Genomic DNA, 20,052 nt, shown 5'->3' on the forward strand with positions numbered 1-20,052 from the left:
AGAGAGAGAGAGAGAGAGAGAGAGAGAGAGAGAGAGAGAGCAGTAAGTGCTCTCAACTGCTGAGCCAACCCTCCGGGTTCTTCTTGTGTGGTCAGAGGACAGCTTTGTGGGTCTGCTCTCCAGTTCACCTGTGTGGGCTCTGGAAACTTACCTCAAACTGTCTTTCTCAGCGGCAGTCACCGTTATCCTTTAAGCCACCTCTCTTGGCCCATTTTTAGTTTTATTTACTTATTCATTCATCAGGACCTTTTAAAAGATTTATTCATTTATTATGTATACAGCATTCTGCATGCATGTGTCCCCGCAGACCAGAAGAGGGCGCCAGATCTCACTATAGACAGTTGTGAGCCACCGTGTGTTTGCTGGAAATTGAACTCAGGACTCTGAAAGAGCAGTCGGTGCTCTTAACCTCTGAGCCATCTCTCCAGCCCCTCATTCATCATTTTTTTTTAATATTTAGATGAATGTGTGATTTCTTGCATTTGTGTCTGTGTACCATGTGTGTGACTCACAGAGACCAGATAAGGGCGTTGGATCCTCAGGAACTGAAGTGATGAACAGTTGTGGGCCACTATACTGAGAATGGAACCAAGGTCCTTTGCAAGAGCAGCAAGTGCAACAGTGAGCCACGTCTCCAGCTCCTCGTTCATTCTTCATCATCATCATTAGATGCTGTCTCATGTAGTCCGGGCTGACCTTAAGCTTACTGTGTAGTCGAGGAAAGCCTTGAACCCGAGTGCGGCATTACAGGCAGGGACAGACTTCCCTTTGTGCGGTGCTGGAGAGGGAACCCAGTGCCTCCTCAGCACAGGCTGGTGGGATGGGCAGGCAGAGGCAACTCTGAGGGCTTCAAGCTCATGACCTACTTATGAGCAACCACCCCACCCTTTTCTTCCTCTAAATGCAGTCTCAAAGCAGTCTGGGAGTCCTCTTCCCCAGCACCCCTGGGAACACCTCTAACCTGAACGCTTCCCATTTCTGTCCCCCTTTGGGAAACTCAGCACCTCCTCAGAAGGTGGTCTGGCCACAAGGGACAAAGGACACAATAGGATGCTTTACTCATTAAGAGTGTGTATGTGTGCATTACTGTAGAGCCTGTAGCGTCCAGAAGAGGGCGACAGATCCTCCTTGTTGACATTACAGGCACTGGCTGTGGAGAGCAGGAACTGAACCCAGGTCCTCTGCAAGAGCCGCTGAGCCATCTCTGCAGCACATGACAAGACATTCTATGGCATGCCTGCCACAGCTGAATGTTACATGCAAGTTTGGTCTGGGTCCTACAGGAAAGTCTGGCCTGGCTGTGGAGTCCCGGGCTTCTCCAGAGCTCTGGCGGTGGCTGCCAACACCGTCAGCTCCTCTGCCTGCTGGGCCTGCATCCGAGCAATCTGCTGCTCCAACTTCCGGCGCTGCTCTTCCTGCTTCTGGTGGGCTCCTCTGAAGGCCAAGACCAGGGAGCTGCCGGGGGAGGGGAGATTCCTGGCTATGATTCACAGGCCTGTCTAAACTAAAGGCAGGGGCTGTGGGCTTGCTGCTGCCTTTCTGAGAAGAGGGGCTGCTTCTGAGACCCACCTGTGAGCCTTGCACAGCTCTCGGTTCAGCTCTGCACTCTGAGCACGTCTGGTTCGGCCCTTCTGAGCCACCTGTTCCAGCTGTTGCCGCAGGGATTGCAGCTGTGCCCGAAGGCCCGCTGTCCTGCAAGGGTGATAGAGACCGTCCCAGTCACTCCCAACCCTCTAGCTCTCCTCCCCACACGCCCGCTTACCCCTGGCCCCAAACTAGGCCCTGACACACACCGGGCGAGGGATGCCGACAGTTCCTGGGATAAGGTCTCAGAATCCCATGCTCTGCCCATCTGGCCATCGGAGAGGGCAGGAGGGCCCTAAGGGAAGTGGACAGGAGAGAAGAGACAATGTGTATGCTGTGTTTAGCTGTAATGAGGAGCGGCGGGGCTGTGTCCTGCCACCCAGCTCCCGGCCACAGGCTGGCTTTACCCAAAATAATTACACAGAAACTGTATTCTTTTAAACATTGCATGGCTCATTATATCTAGCCTCTTCTTGGCTAACTCTCCTATCTTGTTTAACACATTTCTTAATAATCTGTGTAGCACCATGAGCTGGCTTACCAGGAAAGATCTTAACCTGCGTCTGTGTGAGAGAATCATGGCGACTCACTGACTCGGCTTCTTTCTCCCAGCATTCTGTTCTGTCTGCTCTGCCTACCTAATATTCTGTCCTATTAAAGGGCCAAGGCAATTTCTTTATTAACCAATGAAATCAACACAAAACAGAAGACTCTCCCACATCATTTAGCCCAGGCTGGACATCGAAGGTGCCCTGTTCCCAGTCAGGGCTTTGTTTTGTTCTCTTTAAGTCAGTGTTTCTCTGTGTAGCCCTGGCTGTCCTAGAACTCGATTTGCAGACCAGGCTGGCCTTGAACTCATGGAGACCCGCCTGCCTCTGCCTCCCAAGAGCTGGGATTAAAGGCATGCACCACTACACCTGGCCAGATTGATTTTTATTATCATACTACTTACTGTATTTATTTACTGATGTTGTATGTGCATGCATACATGTGCCACAGTGTGCATGTGGCGTTCAGAAGACAACTCGAGGGTAGTGTCCTCTTCCCACTGTGTGGGCCCAAGTGAAGAGGATGGGACACACATGCCAGCATCTCCATGAGGTCTGGGGCTCCCCCTTGCGAGGATGACTCAGGATGTTTTCCTTTCCTTTGGATACTGCCAGAACCTCACTGCACTTTAAGACCCTAAGTGACTCAGCTTCCCTACCAAGGACTAAAGTTCCTTGGACCACCCCCTCCTCCCTTCAGGGAGCTTGCCTGCCCTGGGATTTTCCTTTCAAATTCTAATAAATTGAGGTTTTTTTTTGTTTTTTTTTTTTTTGTTTTTTGTTTTTTCGAGACAGGGTTTCTCTGTGGCTTTGGAGCCTGTCCTGGAACTAGCTCTTGTAGACCAGGCTGGTCTCGAACTCGCAGAGATCCGCCTGCCTCTGCCTCCCGAGTGCTGGGATTAAAGGCATGCGCCACCACCGCCCGGCTTAAATTACTTTTTAATGGAGCTAAGAACCCACAAACGGACCCTGATTCCCAGCTCTGCCGAGGTACCCCAAGATTTGCAGTGGTCCCTCTCTCCTGATTTCTAATTATTTTTTGTTATTTTAAAGGTTTCATTGCTTTTCATTTTCTGTGTATGGGTGTTTACAAGCCTATGTCTGTGCAGCATGTACCCAAAGTCCAGAACAGGTTGGACCCTCTGGAGCTAGAGTTACAGACGGTTGTGAACACCGTGTGGGTGCTGAAATCCAGCCTGGGTCCTCGGCAAAAGCAGCCCGAGCTCTTAACCACTGAGCCACCGCTCCATCCGTTTCCCCGCCCCCATTTTTAATACTTAGACCTGCACCCCTGGGAACTGACCTGGGGTCGGCAGCAAGTGCCTTTACCGCTTGTTCTTTGAGGAGAATGCTCAGAAGCGCCCCGACGGTGGGCACAGTACCTGGTAGTGTTGCTGTCCATCCTCCTCGTCGTCCTCCTCTTCGCTGCTCGGGTCCTCACTGCTGCCTCCTCTGCTGCCATCTCCAGCCAGGTGAGTCCGCTCCCAGCGAAGCTGCTGCAGTAGCAGCAGGTGGGCGGGGCCCTGGGCCCTCAGCGCCGACTCCCGCAGCTCTAGCCCGCGCTTCTCTCGCCGGGACAGCTGCAGCCGCAGCACCAAGTCCGCCAGACTGTCCTGCAGGGGCCAAGAGTCAGGAGTCCAGGAAAACACCTTGTCCTGCGTCATGGCCTTCTTCTTGTAAAAGCCACAGCAGGGAAATGACATTGTGAAAGTGTCTAGAATTTCTCAGATCTCAAATCTTTTTATTGTTTGAATTTTATTTTATGGCAGGCAGACAGAATAGTGCAGGCCTTAGTCCAAGTACTTTAGGCAGAAGCAGATGGGTCTCTGTGAGTTCAAGGTCAGCCTGGTCTACCTAGGGAGTTCCAGGCAGCCAGGGCTAGAGTGCCTGTTTAAGTGGGTTTGCACACGAGTGTAGTGCTGAAAGAGGCCAGAAGAGGGCATCAGAGACCCGGGAGCTGGAGTTGAATAGTTGTGAGCTTCCATATGGGTGCTGGGATCTGAACCAGGATCCTCAATGATAGCATCCTGCACTCCCAAACACTGAGCCGTCACTCCATTTCCTATCTTTTACATTTTTTCTTATTATATACTTTTGAGACCTCGTGTCACTATGGAGCTCAGTTCAAGGGCTGGGAGTATAGGCGTGTACCACCATCAGGTCTGCTTTTCTTTCATGGAAGGAGTCGGAGAGCAAGGAGGTTTTCATTTGTGCTAGGCAAGTGCTGTACTATGGAGCCACCCTGCCCCCAGCCCCAGGAAATCATTGCTTTGGGAAGAGGATGTTGGGAACACCTCTTGCAGTGGCTGATCTTGGTTGTCAACGTGATGGGATCTAAAATCACCCCAACCCTGTGGGCACACCTGTGAAAAAGTATCTAAATTAGAGTAGTGGGTGGGGGTGGGGTGCTGGGCTGCACATATTCCTCTTGCCTCTTAAGTGCAGACGCAAGCAATGTGACCAGCTGCCTCAGGCTCTCGCAGTCACAGCTTGATGATGGGCTGCACCCTGTCACTGCCAGCCACGCTGAACAGACCTTCTGCTGGAATTGTTCCTGCCAGGGATTTCATCATAGCAACACAAAGGTAACTTACAGAATCTTAAGGAAAACCTAATCGGGAAGAGAAACTCCTATGCATCCCTCAAAACCTCAACTCCAGCACTTGGGAGGCAGAGGGAGAAGGATCTCTGTGAGTTCGAGGCCAGCCTGGTCTATAGAGTGAGTTCCAGGCCAGGCTCAAAAGCTACAGAAAAACCCTGTCTTGGAAAAAACAAAGCTCCTCAACTCTAATTCTTCATGTAAGAAGCCAACTGCCTATTGCTGTGGGGTAATGCTTTTGTGTACTGTAAAGATCTGTCACTCATATTGGTTTAATAAAATGCTGATTGACCAGTAGCCAGGCAGGAGGTATAGGCAGGGCAACCAGACTAGGAGAATTTTGGGAAGAGGGAAGGCAAAGAGTCAGTCACCAGCCAGACTCAGAGGAAGCAAGATGAGAATGCCTCAGTGATAAAAGGTACCAAGCCACGTGGCTAAACATAGACAGGAATTATGGGTTAATTTAAGTTGTAAGAGCTAGTTAATAATTAACTTGAGCTAAAAGGCCAAACAGTTTATAATTAATATAAGCCTCCGTGTTTCTTTGGGACTGAATGACTACAGGACCAGGTGGGACAGCCATCCAAGGGAAACCCTGCTTGCCTCTGGTCTCCACTGACATCATCAAGAGTGTGTTGTGGGGTATGGAGAGATGGCTCAGAGGTTAAGAGCACTGGCTGCTCTTCCAGAGGTCCTGAGTTCAATTCCCAGCAACCACATGGTGACTCACAACCATCTGTACTGAGATCTGGCGCCCTCCTCTGGCGTGTGGGCATACATCGAGGAAGAATGTTGTATACATAATAAATAAATAAATCTAAAAAAAAAAGAGTGTGTTGTGACATTGTCAACACATTCCTACCCGAGTAGCCACCAGGTCCTGCTGGATCTGAGACTTCTCTAGCCGGGGCAGGGCTGGGCCAGGCTGTATTTCCAGAATGGCCTGCACTGTTGCTTCTGCGTGGGGCATAGTGGGCCAGGGTGTGGTGTCAGGGCTGAGTGCTGGGGGGATCTTCACCAGAGCCCAGCGTTCCCGGAGATGCTGGATATAGCCATGGAGCTGAGCAACCAGTTCCTGTGGTGTAGGCTTGTCCACACTGCTGCCCTCAGGGCTACAGGAGACAGGAGGGAGATCGTGCTACACAACTGTCCCCACGGGGCAGTCTTCCAGCAGATAATATGGCAGCTGCTGGGGCTCAGTCCACAGAGAGCTTGCCCAGCATGCATGCAGCTCCATCCCAGCTCTCAGGAGCTGGAGGCAGGAGGGTCAGATACACAGCAAGGCGGTGGAACCTAGATGGTAGGTAGACCACCAGGGGAGTTTGGATGTAATTATGTGGTGTGCACAGTCCACACTGGACACTGAGGCTGCACCAGGGGAGTTTGGATGTAATTATGTGGTGTGCACAGTCCACACTGGACACTGAGGCTGCACCAGGGGAGTTTGGATGTAATTATGTGGTGTGCACAGTCCACACTGGACACTGAGGCTGCACCGACAGCTGAGACGCTCTCTGCAGTGAGTTCACAGGTACTGTGACAGACGGCAGAATAAAGGGCTACACAGAGCTTTACAGTGCCTCCTTGCTTTAGGGCTACACCATGCCTGGTCACTTCCTGGAGCACTGCTCTCTGCTTCCTGTTGCCATGATGGATTGACACTTCTGAAGTCAGGATCCAAAATTTAATAATTTTTCTTTTCACTGATTCCCCCGCCCCCCAGCTTTAGAGGTTGAAACCAGGGTCTATGCATCTATGTGAGACTACGTGGTGATTTGCTTGTATGCTTGGTGCTGTATTTATTTATTTGAGACAGAATCTCACTGTGTAGACCAGTATGGCCTAGAATTTGCTATGTAGACCAGGCTGGCCTCGAGCTCCTCAAACTCTGCCTCCTGAGTGCTGTGATCAAAGGTTTGTGTCACCACACCTGGTGTCACTGTGTGGCCTATTCCAGTCAGGCCCCATGACAGGGACATTACAGCCTCATATGCAGCAGGCTCTGGGACACGCACCCCATAGGTCAGCACAGCTCTTGTGCTTCCTGAGGGTACCTGGGCCAGGGTATTTCTCCATCCATAGCGGCTTCCTTCTCCACCAGCAGCCTAGATGCCTCTGTCTCCGCAGCCTGCAGGTCACTCTTGCTGGTTCCAGCTCCAGCTCCAGCAGTCCTCAGAGTGAGCAGCACTCCATATGCCTCCTCACAATCCTCGCTGTGGGACAGGATCTGAGTATTTCAGCACTCAGTCCCAGCCCAGTAAGAGGTAGGCAGAGCTCTGTGGATTCAAAGCCAGCCTGGGCAACACAGCAAGTTCCAGCCAACCTGGGCTATACAGTGAGACCCCGACTCAAATAAAAATACCACAAACCACTAAAAGACAGCCCCCACCCTACATACTTTATGGGTCAGAACAAGACCTCATGGTAAGGCCGTGTGCCTTCTGAAGGTCCCATGTCCCTCTTTATATAGGATCATTTTCGGATGCAGCCCCACCCCACTCCCAGCCACCACCATCATTGGCAGTAGGCACAGACCTGTATTGCAGGGCCAGGCGCAGGGCTGTGACCTCAGCCTCCCGCTGACCCAGCTGCATACTAAGGCTCTCACAGCGGCCCTTGTGACCCTGGAGCACAGCCAACAGAAGGCGGTTGAAGCACTTCAACTTCTCAATGCTTCTGCCTCCAAAGAAGGGCAACAGTCAAGATGAGTGAGGCCCCAATCAGCCAGAGCCCAGTTTCCTCCCCTCCATCTCTCTCACAACCCAGAGGCAGGAGGCATGGTGCCCTTAAAAGCTCAGCAGCTGTGACTCAAGTCACTCACCCTTGGAGCTGCCCCATCTGGTCCTCCATGAGGTGCATCTCGGGGGCTGAAGGCTGTGTGGAAAGGCACTCAAAGATGTGGGTGCTGGAGTCACTCCGGAGGCGTTGGAGAAGAGGGTGAGCCAACGGGGAATCCTGCCAGGAGGACATGACTTGATTTACTCATCATCCTCTGTTTTGGCAGAGCTGGGGGTAAAACCAGGGCCTTGGAACATGCTATATACCTGCTGCATCACTGAGACACAACTTCATCTTTGGTTTGTGTTTTATTTTTATTTTTTATTTATTTTATTTTATTTTATTTTTTTTTGGTTTTTCGAGACAGGATTTCTCTGTGGTTTTGGAGCCTATCCTGGAACTAGCTCTTGTAGACCAGGATGGTCTCGAAACTCACAGAGATCCGCCTGCCTCTGCCTCCCGAGTGCTGGGATTAAAGGCGTGCACCACCAATGCCCGGCCTTGGTTTGTGTTTTAGATGTATGTGAGTGTACACAGGTGGGATGTATGCTTGTGTGCCATGATACATGAATCAATGTCTGAGGACAACTTGTGGAAGTCAGTTCTCTGTTTCTACTCTGGGAGTTCCAGGAATTGAGTCCAGCTCATCAAACTTGGCAGCAGGTACTCTTTTCAGCTGAGCTATCTCACCAATGCTTATTGTTTTATCTGGAGACAGGGTCTCACTACAGTTATTGGTCATGATCCTACTGTCTCAGGCCCCTAAGAAGAAAATTAGTGATTTAAGCTTCTTCTTTTTTACTTTAATTTTAAGTGTATGGATGTTTGTCTGCAAGTCTGTCTGTGTACCATGTGCCTGCCTGGTGCCTGTGGAGCCCTGAAGAGGGTGTCAGATCCCTGGAAATAGAGTTACAGATCTTTGTGAGATGTGGGTGCTGGGCACTGGACCTGGTTCTCTGTGAAAGCAACTAGCACCCCTAACCAATGAGTCATCTCTCCAGGCCCTGTTTAGGATTTTTCAGATACTATGTGTTGTATTAACAGTTTTCTCTGAGATAGAAACATTCTAAACTCCTTAAGCACGAAAGCAAACAACTCCAAACAGATTCAGGAAGTCCCTGAAACTGACCAGATTCACTAGGATCCTCCCTGTTGGGGTAAGAAAAGTTCTTCTGAGACCAGCTGATTAGTTGCAAAGAAGACTAGAGATCAGACCAGCTGCCAGAAGAGGTTTAGACCAGAGTCACTTGGATGGGACACTCTCCAATCTGCTGAGCTGCCTTCAGGCTGTGAATTGCGTTCCAGGCTCTCAGCTTTGTGAGCTGTCAGCCATGCTGGTGTGGGCTTTGGTAATGCAGCTGTCTTTGAGTCATTTCTGCTCATGTATGTAACCCCTCACTCACGATCCTATATGTAGCCCCAATAAACTCATTGGTGGACTAAGTTGGACTTTGGTGGTGTCTGTACTCTCGTGTGTCACGGCTCACTGCCTGGGATGAGTTTATGTGTCCAGTGTCTCCCCAGGAAGAGTTTTGTCACACACCACTAGGGAAGCCATAAAGCACACATTGAAGCTTACCCAACATTGGAAAAGCAGAGGACAATACGGCCCAGACTCTGAAGACTTCAGGCTCACCTGAGGTGCCCAGGGCTGCCCTTCTGCCCCAGAACTGCTGGAGTTGCTGCTGTTTGTACACCCTGCTCTGAGGAGGGGAGTGGGCAGGGAAGCCTCCAGGTGCATCAGGGAATCCTCCAGCTCCTGCACCTGCCAGTGATGGAGGATCAGACTGTGGCTTCACATACAGACAGTTCTGTCAGCAGCAGGAACTCAGCCAAGCCCTCAAGCCCTGTCCGTAGGACCCGAGACAGGTGCCCAGCTGCCACTCAACACTTACCACCCCAACAACCTGGGGACTGCAGCTACTAGCAGGGGATGGGGGACGGAGGGGCAGCTCCACTCTTTTTAGGATTTATTTATTTTTATTATCTTATGTACATCAGTGTTTTGCCTGCATGCATGTCTGTGTGAGGGTGTTAGGTTGCTGGGAACTGGAGTTACAGGCAGTTGTGAGCTGTCAAGTGGGTTCTGAGACCTGAACGTGGATCCTCTGGAAAAGCAGCCACTGCTCTTTTTTCCTTTCTAAATTTTTAAGAGACTCAGTGTTTCTCTGTGGTGTCTGGATCTCCCCAACTCAAGCCATCCTTCTGCCTCAGTCTCCCATGTGGTTGAAATTTCTCTCTCTCTCTCTCTCTCTCTCTCTCTTTCTCTCTCTCCCCCCCCCCCTTTTCTTTTTTTGCTTCTTTGTTTTTTCGAGACAAGGATTCTCTGTAGCTTTGGAGCCTGTCCTGGAACTAGTTCTTAAAGACAAGGCAGGCCTGAACTCACAGAGATCCACCTGCCTCTGCCTCCCTAGTGCTGGGATTAAAGGCGTGCACCCTGTGTGCAGCTGGAATTTCAAGTGTGCACCACCACACTCTGGAAGGAGAATTTCATTTCTGTGTTGGTGAGAGGAGTCTCAGCAAGCTAAGAGCGGAAGAGTCTAGGCAGGGCTTTGTTTGCACCCTGCCCCAGTCTGTTTTCCTTCTCTTTTGAGACAGTGTTTGCTTATCCTGTCCAAGCTACTGTTAAATTGTAATTCTCCTGTCTCAGTCTCTGAAGTTCTTAGCATTGCAGGCTTGTCCCACTATAGATGGGTTTGACATTTCCCATCATCTGCCCGTTTCCGGTCCCCTTCACCACTTCTCTGCTGTCACCCCACCCCCACCATCAGGGGCGTGGTCTACCACCAGACTGTCCCTCCCACAGTCAGCAGATGGCGCAAGGGAGCACCTGCAGCAGGTCCAGTTCCCCTCGGGACGCAGAACCCTCTGCGGTCCCACCACACACAAAACACAGTGGTAAATCCTGCTCCACCCGCCACATCATGAATACTGTGGTGACCCCCCACTTGCCGCCATCTCCCCAACTCTATCCTAGCCACAGTGACCTCAGGATCTGTGCTGATTCTGTCACTTTGACATCAGCTAGAGTCATTTGGGAAGAGGAAACTAAACGTTGAGAAAATGTTTCCTCAGATAGACCTGCAGACATTTTCTTGATGACTAACGTGGGAGAGCCTAGCTCACTGTGGTGGGGCCACACCTGGGCTGGTGGTCCTGGATTCTATGAGAAAGCAGGCTGAGCAAGCCAGGAAGCAGCACCCTCCATGGCCTCTGCATCAGCGCCTGCCTCCAGGTCTCCTGCCTTGAGTTTTAAGGCCCGCGAGAACAACAACAACAAACCTCTTCCTCCCCAGTTGCTTTTAGTTGTGGTGTTTTATCACAAATAGAAACCCTAAAACAGGATTATTCGGTGTGGTGTGTGTGTGTGAGGCCTCACACTCTTCAGGCAAGGCCTCTACCGCCAAGGTACTCAGAACCTTTAAAAAAAAAAAAAAAACAAGCAGAAAAAAAAATTGACACCCAGGCTGGCTTTCAACTCAAGCTAGGAGAATTTGACCTTGGTCTTGGCTGAGCAGTTTTTCACTTGAGATCGTCTCTCCTCAGCTTCTAGAGCACTGAGATCCTGGGGTGCACCCTGCCTGGCTTCCTTCTGACCTTCAGTCTGGGCCTCGAGACCCCTCTTTTACTTTGCTGCTTTCCTTGGTCCCTTCTCTGGCATGTTTTTCATCGCTCCACATCAGTTTGTTGACTGAACAAATGTGTTCTGGAGGCAGGATCTGCCCATCCCCAGTCAGAAGCTCACCTGTCTCTGCAGGGTCTCCTTCTCTGCCCGGGCATCCTGCAGGGAAGCTTGAGCGCAAACCAACTCCTCCTCCCGGCTGCCCAGGGCCAGCCTGAGCCAGGCGTTCCTCTCTATGAGGCGAGCTGCCTCCTGCTGTCCAGATCCGGCTTCTTCCTCACCAAAGGACCCAGGTGCCCCCTGGCCACTGTCTTCTCCTTCCGCTGGCCTTGCAAAGCTTAGGGAGTGGTGGCGCCAGGCGGCCACGGTGGCCTCAAGGGAGCTCAGCCTGCTCTGCAGGGTCTGGAACACGCTGGCTACTGACGTCTCAGTATCCGGGGTGGCTGCCTGCGGGCTCTGGGGGCTTTCCACCTCAGCCTTGCACCCTTCTTCTGGCTTCAAGGCTAGGGCCCCATGGGATCCCACACAATAATCATCCTCAGACCTGTGAAGACAACCGGGACCCCAGCCACCTGAGGCTCAACAGGGGCTTTGGGCTAGACCTCAGAGTCCCTGGGAAAGGTGAAGCTGCGTGGCTGAGGAGGGAAGGGAAGGGAAGGGAGAGGATGGAGGAGAGGAGGCAAGAGGAAGCTAAGGCAGATGTGTGGGGGGCGGCAGCTTTGTGAGGGGCACCTACTGGAATAGGAAGCACTAAATTCATCCTACCGGCTCCCGGGTCTCTGCAGGTCAGGACTAAGGTGTTCCGGAAGCAGCCCGAGTTTGGCTTCGAATCTCCCACTGGTGGCCTCTGCCTCCTCTGAACTCTCAGCCACTGGATCCAGCTCCCCCTGTAAATGACACCCCATCCCGCAGGCGCTCAGCCACTGGGTCCAGCTCCCCCTGAGAATGACACCCCATCCCGCAGGCTCTCAGCCACTGGGTCCAGCTCTCCCTACAAATGACACCCCATCCCGCAGGCTCTCCGCCGTCAGGTCCAGCTCCCCCTGAGAATGACTGCTCGCTACCACTGTAGGTTCTGAGTGAAGCAGGCTCACTCCTGGGCTTCGGGATCCATGGAATTGGGCACAGCAGGAAGAGGAGCACACTTACGGGTGGAGGATGCCTCCCTCGGCGACTTCGGGGCCGTGTGGCCCGGGCACTCATGGCTTCTTCCACCCCTGATCACAGCCTGCTCTCAGATTCCCTTTGTCGGCCTGGATCCCCCGGTAGGAGTTTTGGGTCAACTGCATCGATTGAACACATTTGAATATTTGACTGCCTCACCTGATGGCACCCACTCTTGTCCATTTGCCCCAACCTCTAGCCCTCTTCTCTACCTGACAATCCTTTTCTCTCAGCTGCCTGAAGGCATTGCTCTTATCTGTGCTCCCCTCTCCCCTCTGGAGGCATGGGATAGGGATCCCAAGAATCTGTTTTCTTCCCAGGACTCTCCTAGCACCAAACTCTGTGTGTGTGTGTGTGTGTGTGTGTGTGTGTGTGTCCACCCTCTGCTCTGCTCCAGGGCACCCTGGGAAAGGCCTGAGCCCCTGGGCTCATCTCAGGTCACCCTGGCTACTGAGGCTGCACTGGCCAAGGCTGGTCTGGGAGGGGCTGAGAAACAGGAAGGCCCCTGCCCTGGTCACATGGACAGTTATTGTCTTGTTTCCTTCTGCAGGATGTCAGCTTCCTACAGAACGGGGACAGGATGGGGTAGGGGACTCTTGCCCCACTCCAAGATACCAGCTACCCCCGTATTCCAACCCTTTGGTCCCTCCATTTCCTCAGGTTTTCTGTGTCCCCATGTTCAGCGGGGCTCACTCCACTGTAATATCTTTTTATTATTATTATTTTTATGTGTTTCTAAAACAAAAACCCTGTAGGAGTGAACTCCAGCATTGAAATAAAATTACGTCTTTCATTTCTTTGCTTTTTTCATTTGTGTTTGTGGTGGGTAAGCTACATGCTCTTCTCCTTCCACCATGCAGGTCCCCAGAATCGAGTCAGGTCTTCAGGTTTGGGTGCCTGCCTCTGTTCACCACTCCACAATGTTTCTCTTCAACAAGAAGGACGGATCTTCCCACAGAGCCCTACTTGTCTGCATCAGAAGGCTCCGGTGGGACATCGAGCCTGTCCACAGTGTGTCTGCTGGTTTTTCTTACTTTTTCTTTCCATTTTGGTGTTTTAGAAGGGTCTCGTATAGTGCGCGACAACTTGAACACCTGATCTTCATCTTCTGACCTCTGGGGTGCTGGAATGACATGTGTGCACTATCAGCCCCCATCGCGATAGTATTGGATGAGTGTCAACATATGTAAAATAAGAACAGAAATAAGCCGGGCGGTGGTGGCACTCGCCTTTAATCCCAGCACTTGGGGGCCAGAGATCACTTGGGAGTTCAAGATCAGCCTGGTCTACAAAGAGAGTTCCAGAACAGCTAAGACAGAGAAGCCCTGCCTCAAAAAAAAATCAATCAATAAATAGGTGGATAGATATAGATAAATAAACAAACAAGCAAGCAGAAATAAATAGTTGAAAGAGCCTTTGGCAAACCCAAGCCAAACCCTATCCTGTCAATCATCAATCAGCCCCACCCAGGTCAGTTTCTTGCCCTATCACAGCAGAATCTTTGACAACTTTTGTCTTTGACAACTGTTGTCTACTGAAGCCAGAACTACAAGCTCCACCCAATCTTGGTTAAGTCAACTCTGGACCACACCCATTCCCAATAGCTCCACTCCTGCCAGTTATACTCTAATTTATAACCTCCGGGATCGCCTCAGCCTATCAGCGTCCAGGTCCTGAGGTTCCTGGAACTACATTTCCCAGAAGGCGTCACGGCATCTCCGCACAAACTTCCGGTCAGGAAGATGGCGGCCATCTAGAACCCTGTGACTGACTGGCTACGGTACCTAGGCTCCAGAGTGGAACCTGGCTGTGTGACCGCGTGCGAGCTTTGTGTCGCTGTGATCAAACTTCGATCCGGCTTGCTGCAGCTCTAGGTTCGTTCTGTTTGAGGAGCTGGGGTCTGTGGAGTCCCGAGTCGGAGACTTCGCAAGAAACGTGCATCTATTGCGCGGTCGGCGACTTGGATGGGCGTCTGCCTCCCACAGACCTGACCACCCGAGTCCGCGCCACGCTCTCGTGCACGATCCAGTCACTCACGAGCTGTAGCCTCTGGCGACAGAAACCCAGACACAAGCTCGCCAAAGCCAGCAAGGCAAGTGGGACGCTCAGGAAAGGCTTCAGGCACAGCTGGATCCAGGCGCCCAGAAGTGGTTTAGGCAGTCAGCCAGGCGTCTCTTCGCACAGGCGCCGCCCCAGGGGAAAAGGGGGCACGAAAAGCCTTCAACTGTATGTTCTCAGCCTGGCAAACCCATTAGGTCTCTTTTCCTTTTCTGTCTCTTGGAACTCTCAGGTGTGGGAGCCATCGAAGGCCTTACTGGGTCAAATCCCCATCTCTGAGTATTACCGGTGACCAGGCAGCTGTGTTTATTGGCCCAGTGAAGGGCAGAGACAGTGTTTGCCCTGTTACAAGAGGTGGAAAAGCTAAGATTGGAGCACAGTTCATTTGATGGAGTGCTGCTTACCCAGCATGCATGAGGCCCTGGGCACCACATACACCGGGTGCTGCAATCTCAACATACAGAAGGTGGATGCCGAGGGTCAGGGTTACCAGGTCACTCTAAACCATGTATGTTATGTATGTGAGTTAGCGGCCTGCCTGGGCTACATGAAACGGTGTCACAAACAAAAAAAGAAGGAAAATGAAAAAGTTGTTATTTACTTCTCCTGTGGGTGGTTCCTGGCCTCACTCTTTTATTTATTGAGCTCTACATTTTTCTCTCCTCCCTGCCTCTCCCCTCCTTCTTTCAACCCAACCCCCAAGGTCCTCACACTCCCAATTTATTCAGAAGATCTTGTCTTTTTATACTTTCTACTTCCCATGTAGATTATATCTATGTAAGTCTCTCTTAGGGTCCTCATTGTTGTCTAGGTTTTCTCTGGGATTGTGGTTTGTAAAATGGCTTTCTTTGCTTTATGTTTAAAAACCAACTCTGAGTGAGTACATGTGATAATTGTCTTTCTGTGTCTGGGTTACCTCACTCAATATAATGTTTTCTAGCTCCATCGATTTTCCTGCAAAATTCAAGATGCCGTTATTTTTTTCTGCTGTGTAGTACTCCATTGTGTAAATGTACCACATTTTCCTTATCCATTCTTCGGTTGAGGGACATTTAAGTTGTTTGCAGGTTCTGGCTATGACAAACAAAGCTGCTATAAACATAGTTGAGCTCATGTCCTAGTGGCATGATTGAGCATCCTTTGTTTTTTTTTAAAATATTTATTTATTTATTATGTATACAATATTCTGTCTGTGTGTATGTCTGCAGGCCGGAAGAGGGCACCAGACCCCGTTACGGATGGTTGTGAGCCACCACGTGGTTGCTGGGAATTGAACTCAGGACCTTTGGAAGAGCAGTCAGTGCTCTTAACCTCTGAGCCATCTCTCCAGCCCCTTGAGCATCCTTTGGATATATACCCAAAAGTGGTATTGCTTGGTCTTGAGGAAGGTTGTTTCCTAATTTTCTGAGAAATCGCCACACTGACATCCAAAGGAGTTGCATCAGCTTGCATTCCCATCAGCAATGCAGAAGTGTTCCCTTTTCCCAACAACTTCTCCAGCATAAGTTGTCCTCAGTGTTTTTGATCTTGGCCATTCTTACAGGTGTAAGATGGAATCTCAGAGCTGTTTTGATTTGCATTTCTCTGATGACTAAGGATGTTTAACATTTCCTTAAGTGTCTTTTAGCCATGTTAGATTCCTCTGTTGAGAGTTCTCTGTTTAGGTCTGTACTCCATTTTTCTTATGGATTATGTGTTCTTTTGGTGTCCAATTTCTTGAGTTCTTTGTATATTTTGGAGATCAGACCTCTGTCTGATGTGGGGTTAGTGAAAATCTTTTCCCATTCTGTAGGCTGTCGTTTTGTCTTATTGACCATGTCCTTTGCTTTACAGAAGCTTTTCAGTTTCAGGAGGTCCAATTTAGTAATTGTTTCTCTCCGTGTCTGTGCTGCTGGGGTTCTATTTAGAAAGTGGGTCCCTGTGCCAATGCATTCAAGTGTACTTCCCACTTTCTCTTCTATAAAGTTAAGTGTGGCTGGCTTTATGTTGAGGTCTTTGATCCATTTGGACTTGAGTTTTGTGCATGGTGATAGATATGGGTCTATTTTCATTCTTATACATGTTGATATCCAGTTATGCCAGCACCACTTGTTAAATATGCTTTTTTCCATTTGATATTTTTTGCTTCCTTGTCAAAAATCAGGTGTTCTAAGATGTGTGGATTGATATCCAGGTCTTCTATTTGGTTTCATTGATCCTCCTGTCTGTTCTTATACCAATACCAGGCTGTTTTCAGTATTGCAGCTCTGTAGTAGAGTTTGAAGTCAGGGATTGTGATACCTCCAGAAATTCTTTTGTTGTACAGGATTATTTTGGCTATCCTGGGTTTTTTGCTTTTCCATATGAAGTTGAGTACCGTTTTCTTGAGGTCTGTGAAGAATTTTGCTGGGATTTTGATGGGCATTGTGTTGAATCTGTCCTGGCCTCACTCTTGAGGGAGCCATTCTGCAACCATGCAACAAGGGGCTCATAGCTCAGCTTCTGGTTTTAGTAACTAGTTGCTTTCAAAAACTCTTAAAGCAGGACCTTGGCTTCCGCTATCCCCTCTCCATCCAAGCACCCGGGAGCCATGGAGGTGGCTGAGGCCAACAGCCCCACCGAGGAGGAGGAAGAAGAGGAGGAGGAAGGGGAGGAGCTGACACCCGAGCCCAGGCCTCATACTCGCTCCAACCCTGAGGGGGCCGAGGACCGGGCTCTGGGAGCCCAGACCAATGTGGGCAGCCGCAGCGAGGGCGAGGGTGAGGCTGCCAGTGCAGATGATGGAGCAGCCAGTGTCCCAGGAGCTGGGCCCAAGCCCTGGCAGGTACCAGCACCGGCACCTGAGGTCCAGATTCGAACACCACGGGTCAACTGTCCAGAGAAGGTGGTATGTCTTGGTCAGAGATGCAGGGATGGGGTCCTCAGACAGGCCACTCCTGCCTTGTGAGAGTCTCTAAATTGCGACCTCATTTTCCTGTGGGTTCCAGGAGCACTGCACACTTGGTGGTTTAAACATATTTTTATGTGTGGCACCTGGACCTCCACATGTGTCCCCAGCCCCCTCACTGGGGATTCTAGGCAGGGGCTTCACTCCTGAGCCACGCCCCCAACTCCTCACTTGGGGATTCTAGGCATGGGTTCTACCCCTGAACCACGCCCACAGCCCCTCACTAGGGGATTCTAGGCTGTCACTCCACCCCTGAGCCACGCCCACAGCCTCTCACTGGGGGATCCTGGGCAGGGCTCCACCCTGAGCCACACCCTCAGCCTTTCTTGAGCACTACGTCCGGGTCCCACCCTAGCTGTCTTAGCTCTGTCTGGTTTCATCCTATACTCTGTCTTCTGTTTGTGTTTCAGATCATCTGTTTGGATCTTTCAGAGGAGATGTCTGTGCCAAAGCTGGAGTCCTTTAATGGGTACGTTGCACTGGGCTTGAATATGGGCAGCTCAATGCATAGGGACCTTGTTACCCAGTCGGATCCAGGTGTCCATGACATAGTTTCAGGGCTTGTGGCCTTCTAGGCTTCTGTCCATATGTGTGACACTCTTAGGAGCCTAGTGATCCTGGCATGTGTGTGTGGTGGGGGCTCAGGTTGATGGGGCAGGCCACTGTCAGGTGAGTTCTGTGTGCCCCTGGCAGTTGTAGTAGCAGGTGTCACATCTGGAGAGGCCTCAGGGCTCTGTATGGGATAAGAAAAAGGCCACAGGAGCTGGTGGAACACACCTGCCATCTCAGCTCTGGGAGGTGGAGATGGAGGAATCAGGAGGTCTGGGCAATCAGTAATTTGGGTGCCAGTTTGGGTTCCACAGCAGGCTTGAGGCTAACCTGCACTCTATGGTGAGTTTGAGGCTAGCCTGCACTCTATGGTGAGTTTGAGGCTAGCCTGCACTCTATGGTGAGTTTGAGGCTAGCCTGCACTCTATGGTGAGTTTGAGGCTAGCCTGCTCTCTGTGGTGAGTTTGAGGCTAATTTGGTGTATTAGTCTGGGTTCTCTAGAAGAACAAAGCTGATGAATGAATGTGTATACATACACAATTTTATATATAGATAAATATGTTTATAAAGGGGATTATTAGTGTGGCTTACAGGCTGTGGCCCAGCTATTCCAACAATGGTAGTCTGCTAAGGGAAAAGTTGTTCAGTGCATGAGGCTGGGTGTCTCGGCTGGTCTCCGATATATACTGCAGTCCTGAAGAAGCAGGCCCTAATGACAGTGAAGGAATGAACTTGCTAGTGAGAGCCAGAGCAAGCAGGCAAAGCCAAGTGTCCCTTCGTCCCTGTCATTTACATAGGCTGCCAGCAGAGGGCGTGGCGCAGATTGAAGGTGGCTCTTCCCACTTAAGAAGCTCTGTATGAGAAGAGGGAGATCTGTATTAGAAGCGGGTCTTCCCACTTCAAATGATTTGATTAAGAAAAGAGTGCCTCAGCCGGGCAGCGGTGGTGCACGCCTACAATCCCAGCACCTGGGAGGCAGAGGCAGGTGAATTTCTGAGATATCGAGGCCAGCCTGGTCTACATAGTGAGTTCCAGGACAGTCAGGGCTGTTACACAGAGGAACCCTGTCCTGGAAAAACAAAAAAAGAAAAAAGAGAAAAAAGGACAGAATTCCTCCCAGCCATGCCCAGCCCTTTGGGTTTTAGTTAATTCCAGATGCAGTCGAGTTGACAACCAAGACTAACTCTGCCGCTGTCACTCCGCCTCTCCCAGCTCCCGGACAAACGCCCTGAACGTGTCTCAGAAGATGGTTGAGATGTTTGTGCGCACGAAGCACAAGATTGACAAGAGCCACGAGTTTGCACTGGTCGTGGTGAATGACGACCCCGCTTGGGTGAGGCTCGGGGCTGATCGGGACTCTGGGAGACCTCGGGTCCGGGAGCCCCAGTGCTGAGGCTCTGCCTTCCCTGCAGTTATCTGGACTGACCTCTGACCCCCGCGAGCTCTGCAGCTGCCTGTACGACCTGGAGACTGCGTCCTGCTCCACGTTCAGTATCCTTGTCACAGTCCCCGGCCCCAGATAGCGCAGCCGCCATGGGGGCTCAGTGGTGTTGTGGGCTCCCCCAACACACAGCCTAGGATGAGCACCAGAACCCAAAGCATTCCAGACTCTGAAGTCAGCACTTTTCTTTTTTTTTGGTTTTCGAGACAGGGTTTCTCTGTAGCTTTGGTGCTGTCAGCACTTTCTATAGTTGCTGGGTTTTGACACAGGACCTTGCTGTGTAGCCCAGGCTGAATCCATGATCCTCCTGCCTCAGCATCCTGAGAGTAGAATGACAACGGTTCAGAACCATGCCCCTAATTCTTTATTTTTAAATATTTGTTTATTGAGACAGGGTCTCTTTATGTAGTCCTGGCTGTCCTGGAACTCACTCTGTAGATCAGGTTGACCTCAAACTCAGAGATCCACCTGTGTCTGCCTCTTGAATGCTGGGATTAAAGGTGTGCGCCACCACCTCACATCAAATTTATCAATATATTTTTGAGACTTTCTCATGTAGCCCAGCTTAGCGTTGAATTCACCGTGTAGCTAAGGATGGACTTCAGCTCCTGATTCACCTGCCTCCACCTCCTGAGCGCTGGGATGACAGTGTGCTGGAGAGAACCCTCAGCCACATGACTGCTGAGCTGCTGCAGGCACCGCACCCTCTGAGCTGCAGGCACCGCCCCCACTGAGCTGCAGGCACCGCATCCTCTGAGCTGCAGGCACCGCACCCTCTGAGCT

General features: G+C 50.9%; 2 protein-coding genes across 6 annotated transcripts in view; one reads left to right on the forward strand and one right to left on the reverse strand.

The window, feature by feature from the left end:
• Positions 1-441: 441 nt before the first annotated feature.
• On the reverse strand, positions 442-12,726 carry Ushbp1 (USH1 protein network component harmonin binding protein 1). The gene is made up of 13 exons (XM_005359153.2): positions 12,508-12,726; positions 12,281-12,414; positions 11,897-12,018; positions 11,255-11,675; positions 9,146-9,274; positions 7,553-7,686; positions 7,267-7,407; positions 6,786-6,944; positions 5,594-5,843; positions 3,515-3,745; positions 1,794-1,879; positions 1,570-1,692; positions 442-1,455 (listed from the first exon to the last, which is right to left on the reverse strand). Exons 2-13 carry the CDS (start codon positions 12,332-12,334, stop codon positions 1,278-1,280), a joined length of 2,028 nt encoding a protein of 675 aa, XP_005359210.1. The 5' UTR covers positions 12,335-12,414; positions 12,508-12,726; the 3' UTR covers positions 442-1,277.
• A 1,298-nt stretch (positions 12,727-14,024) lies between these two features.
• Babam1 (BRISC and BRCA1 A complex member 1) overlaps positions 14,025-20,052 on the forward strand; it is a 10,103-nt gene continuing 4,075 nt past the window's right edge. The window contains exons 1-5 of one of the 5 annotated variants that reach the window (XM_013350734.2): positions 14,025-14,387; positions 16,874-17,219; positions 17,690-17,748; positions 19,041-19,161; positions 19,241-19,319. In XM_013350734.2, coding sequence (XP_013206188.1) covers positions 16,923-17,219; positions 17,690-17,748; positions 19,041-19,161; positions 19,241-19,319 — 556 coding nt within the window. In that variant the 5' untranslated portion in view covers positions 14,025-14,387; positions 16,874-16,922. The remainder of the gene's footprint in view (positions 14,388-16,873; positions 17,220-17,689; positions 17,749-19,040; positions 19,162-19,240; positions 19,320-20,052) is intronic. The other 4 variants (XM_013350731.1, XM_026785282.1, XM_005359154.1 and 1 more) reach the window with 4 other exon arrangements.

This window comes from Microtus ochrogaster, linkage group LG1, assembly GCF_000317375.1.
Source record: "Microtus ochrogaster isolate Prairie Vole_2 linkage group LG1, MicOch1.0, whole genome shotgun sequence".
Lineage (NCBI taxonomy): Eukaryota > Metazoa > Chordata > Mammalia > Rodentia > Cricetidae > Microtus > Microtus ochrogaster.

What these genes read in the sequence shown, in the direction of transcription:
- Ushbp1 (XM_005359153.2), bottom strand. Translation starts at nt 12,334, where the DNA reads ATGAGTGCCCGGGCCACACGGCCCCGAAGTCGCCGAGGGAGGCATCCT. An exon ending in CGCCTGGCCCTGCAATACAG is followed by an intron (nt 6,945 to 7,266) that starts GTCTGTGCCTAC and finishes CCTGTCCCACAG; the next exon opens with CGAGGATTGTGAGGAGGCAT. An exon ending in GGAGAAATACCCTGGCCCAG is followed by an intron (nt 5,844 to 6,785) that starts GTACCCTCAGGA and finishes TGTCTCCTGTAG; the next exon opens with CCCTGAGGGCAGCAGTGTGG.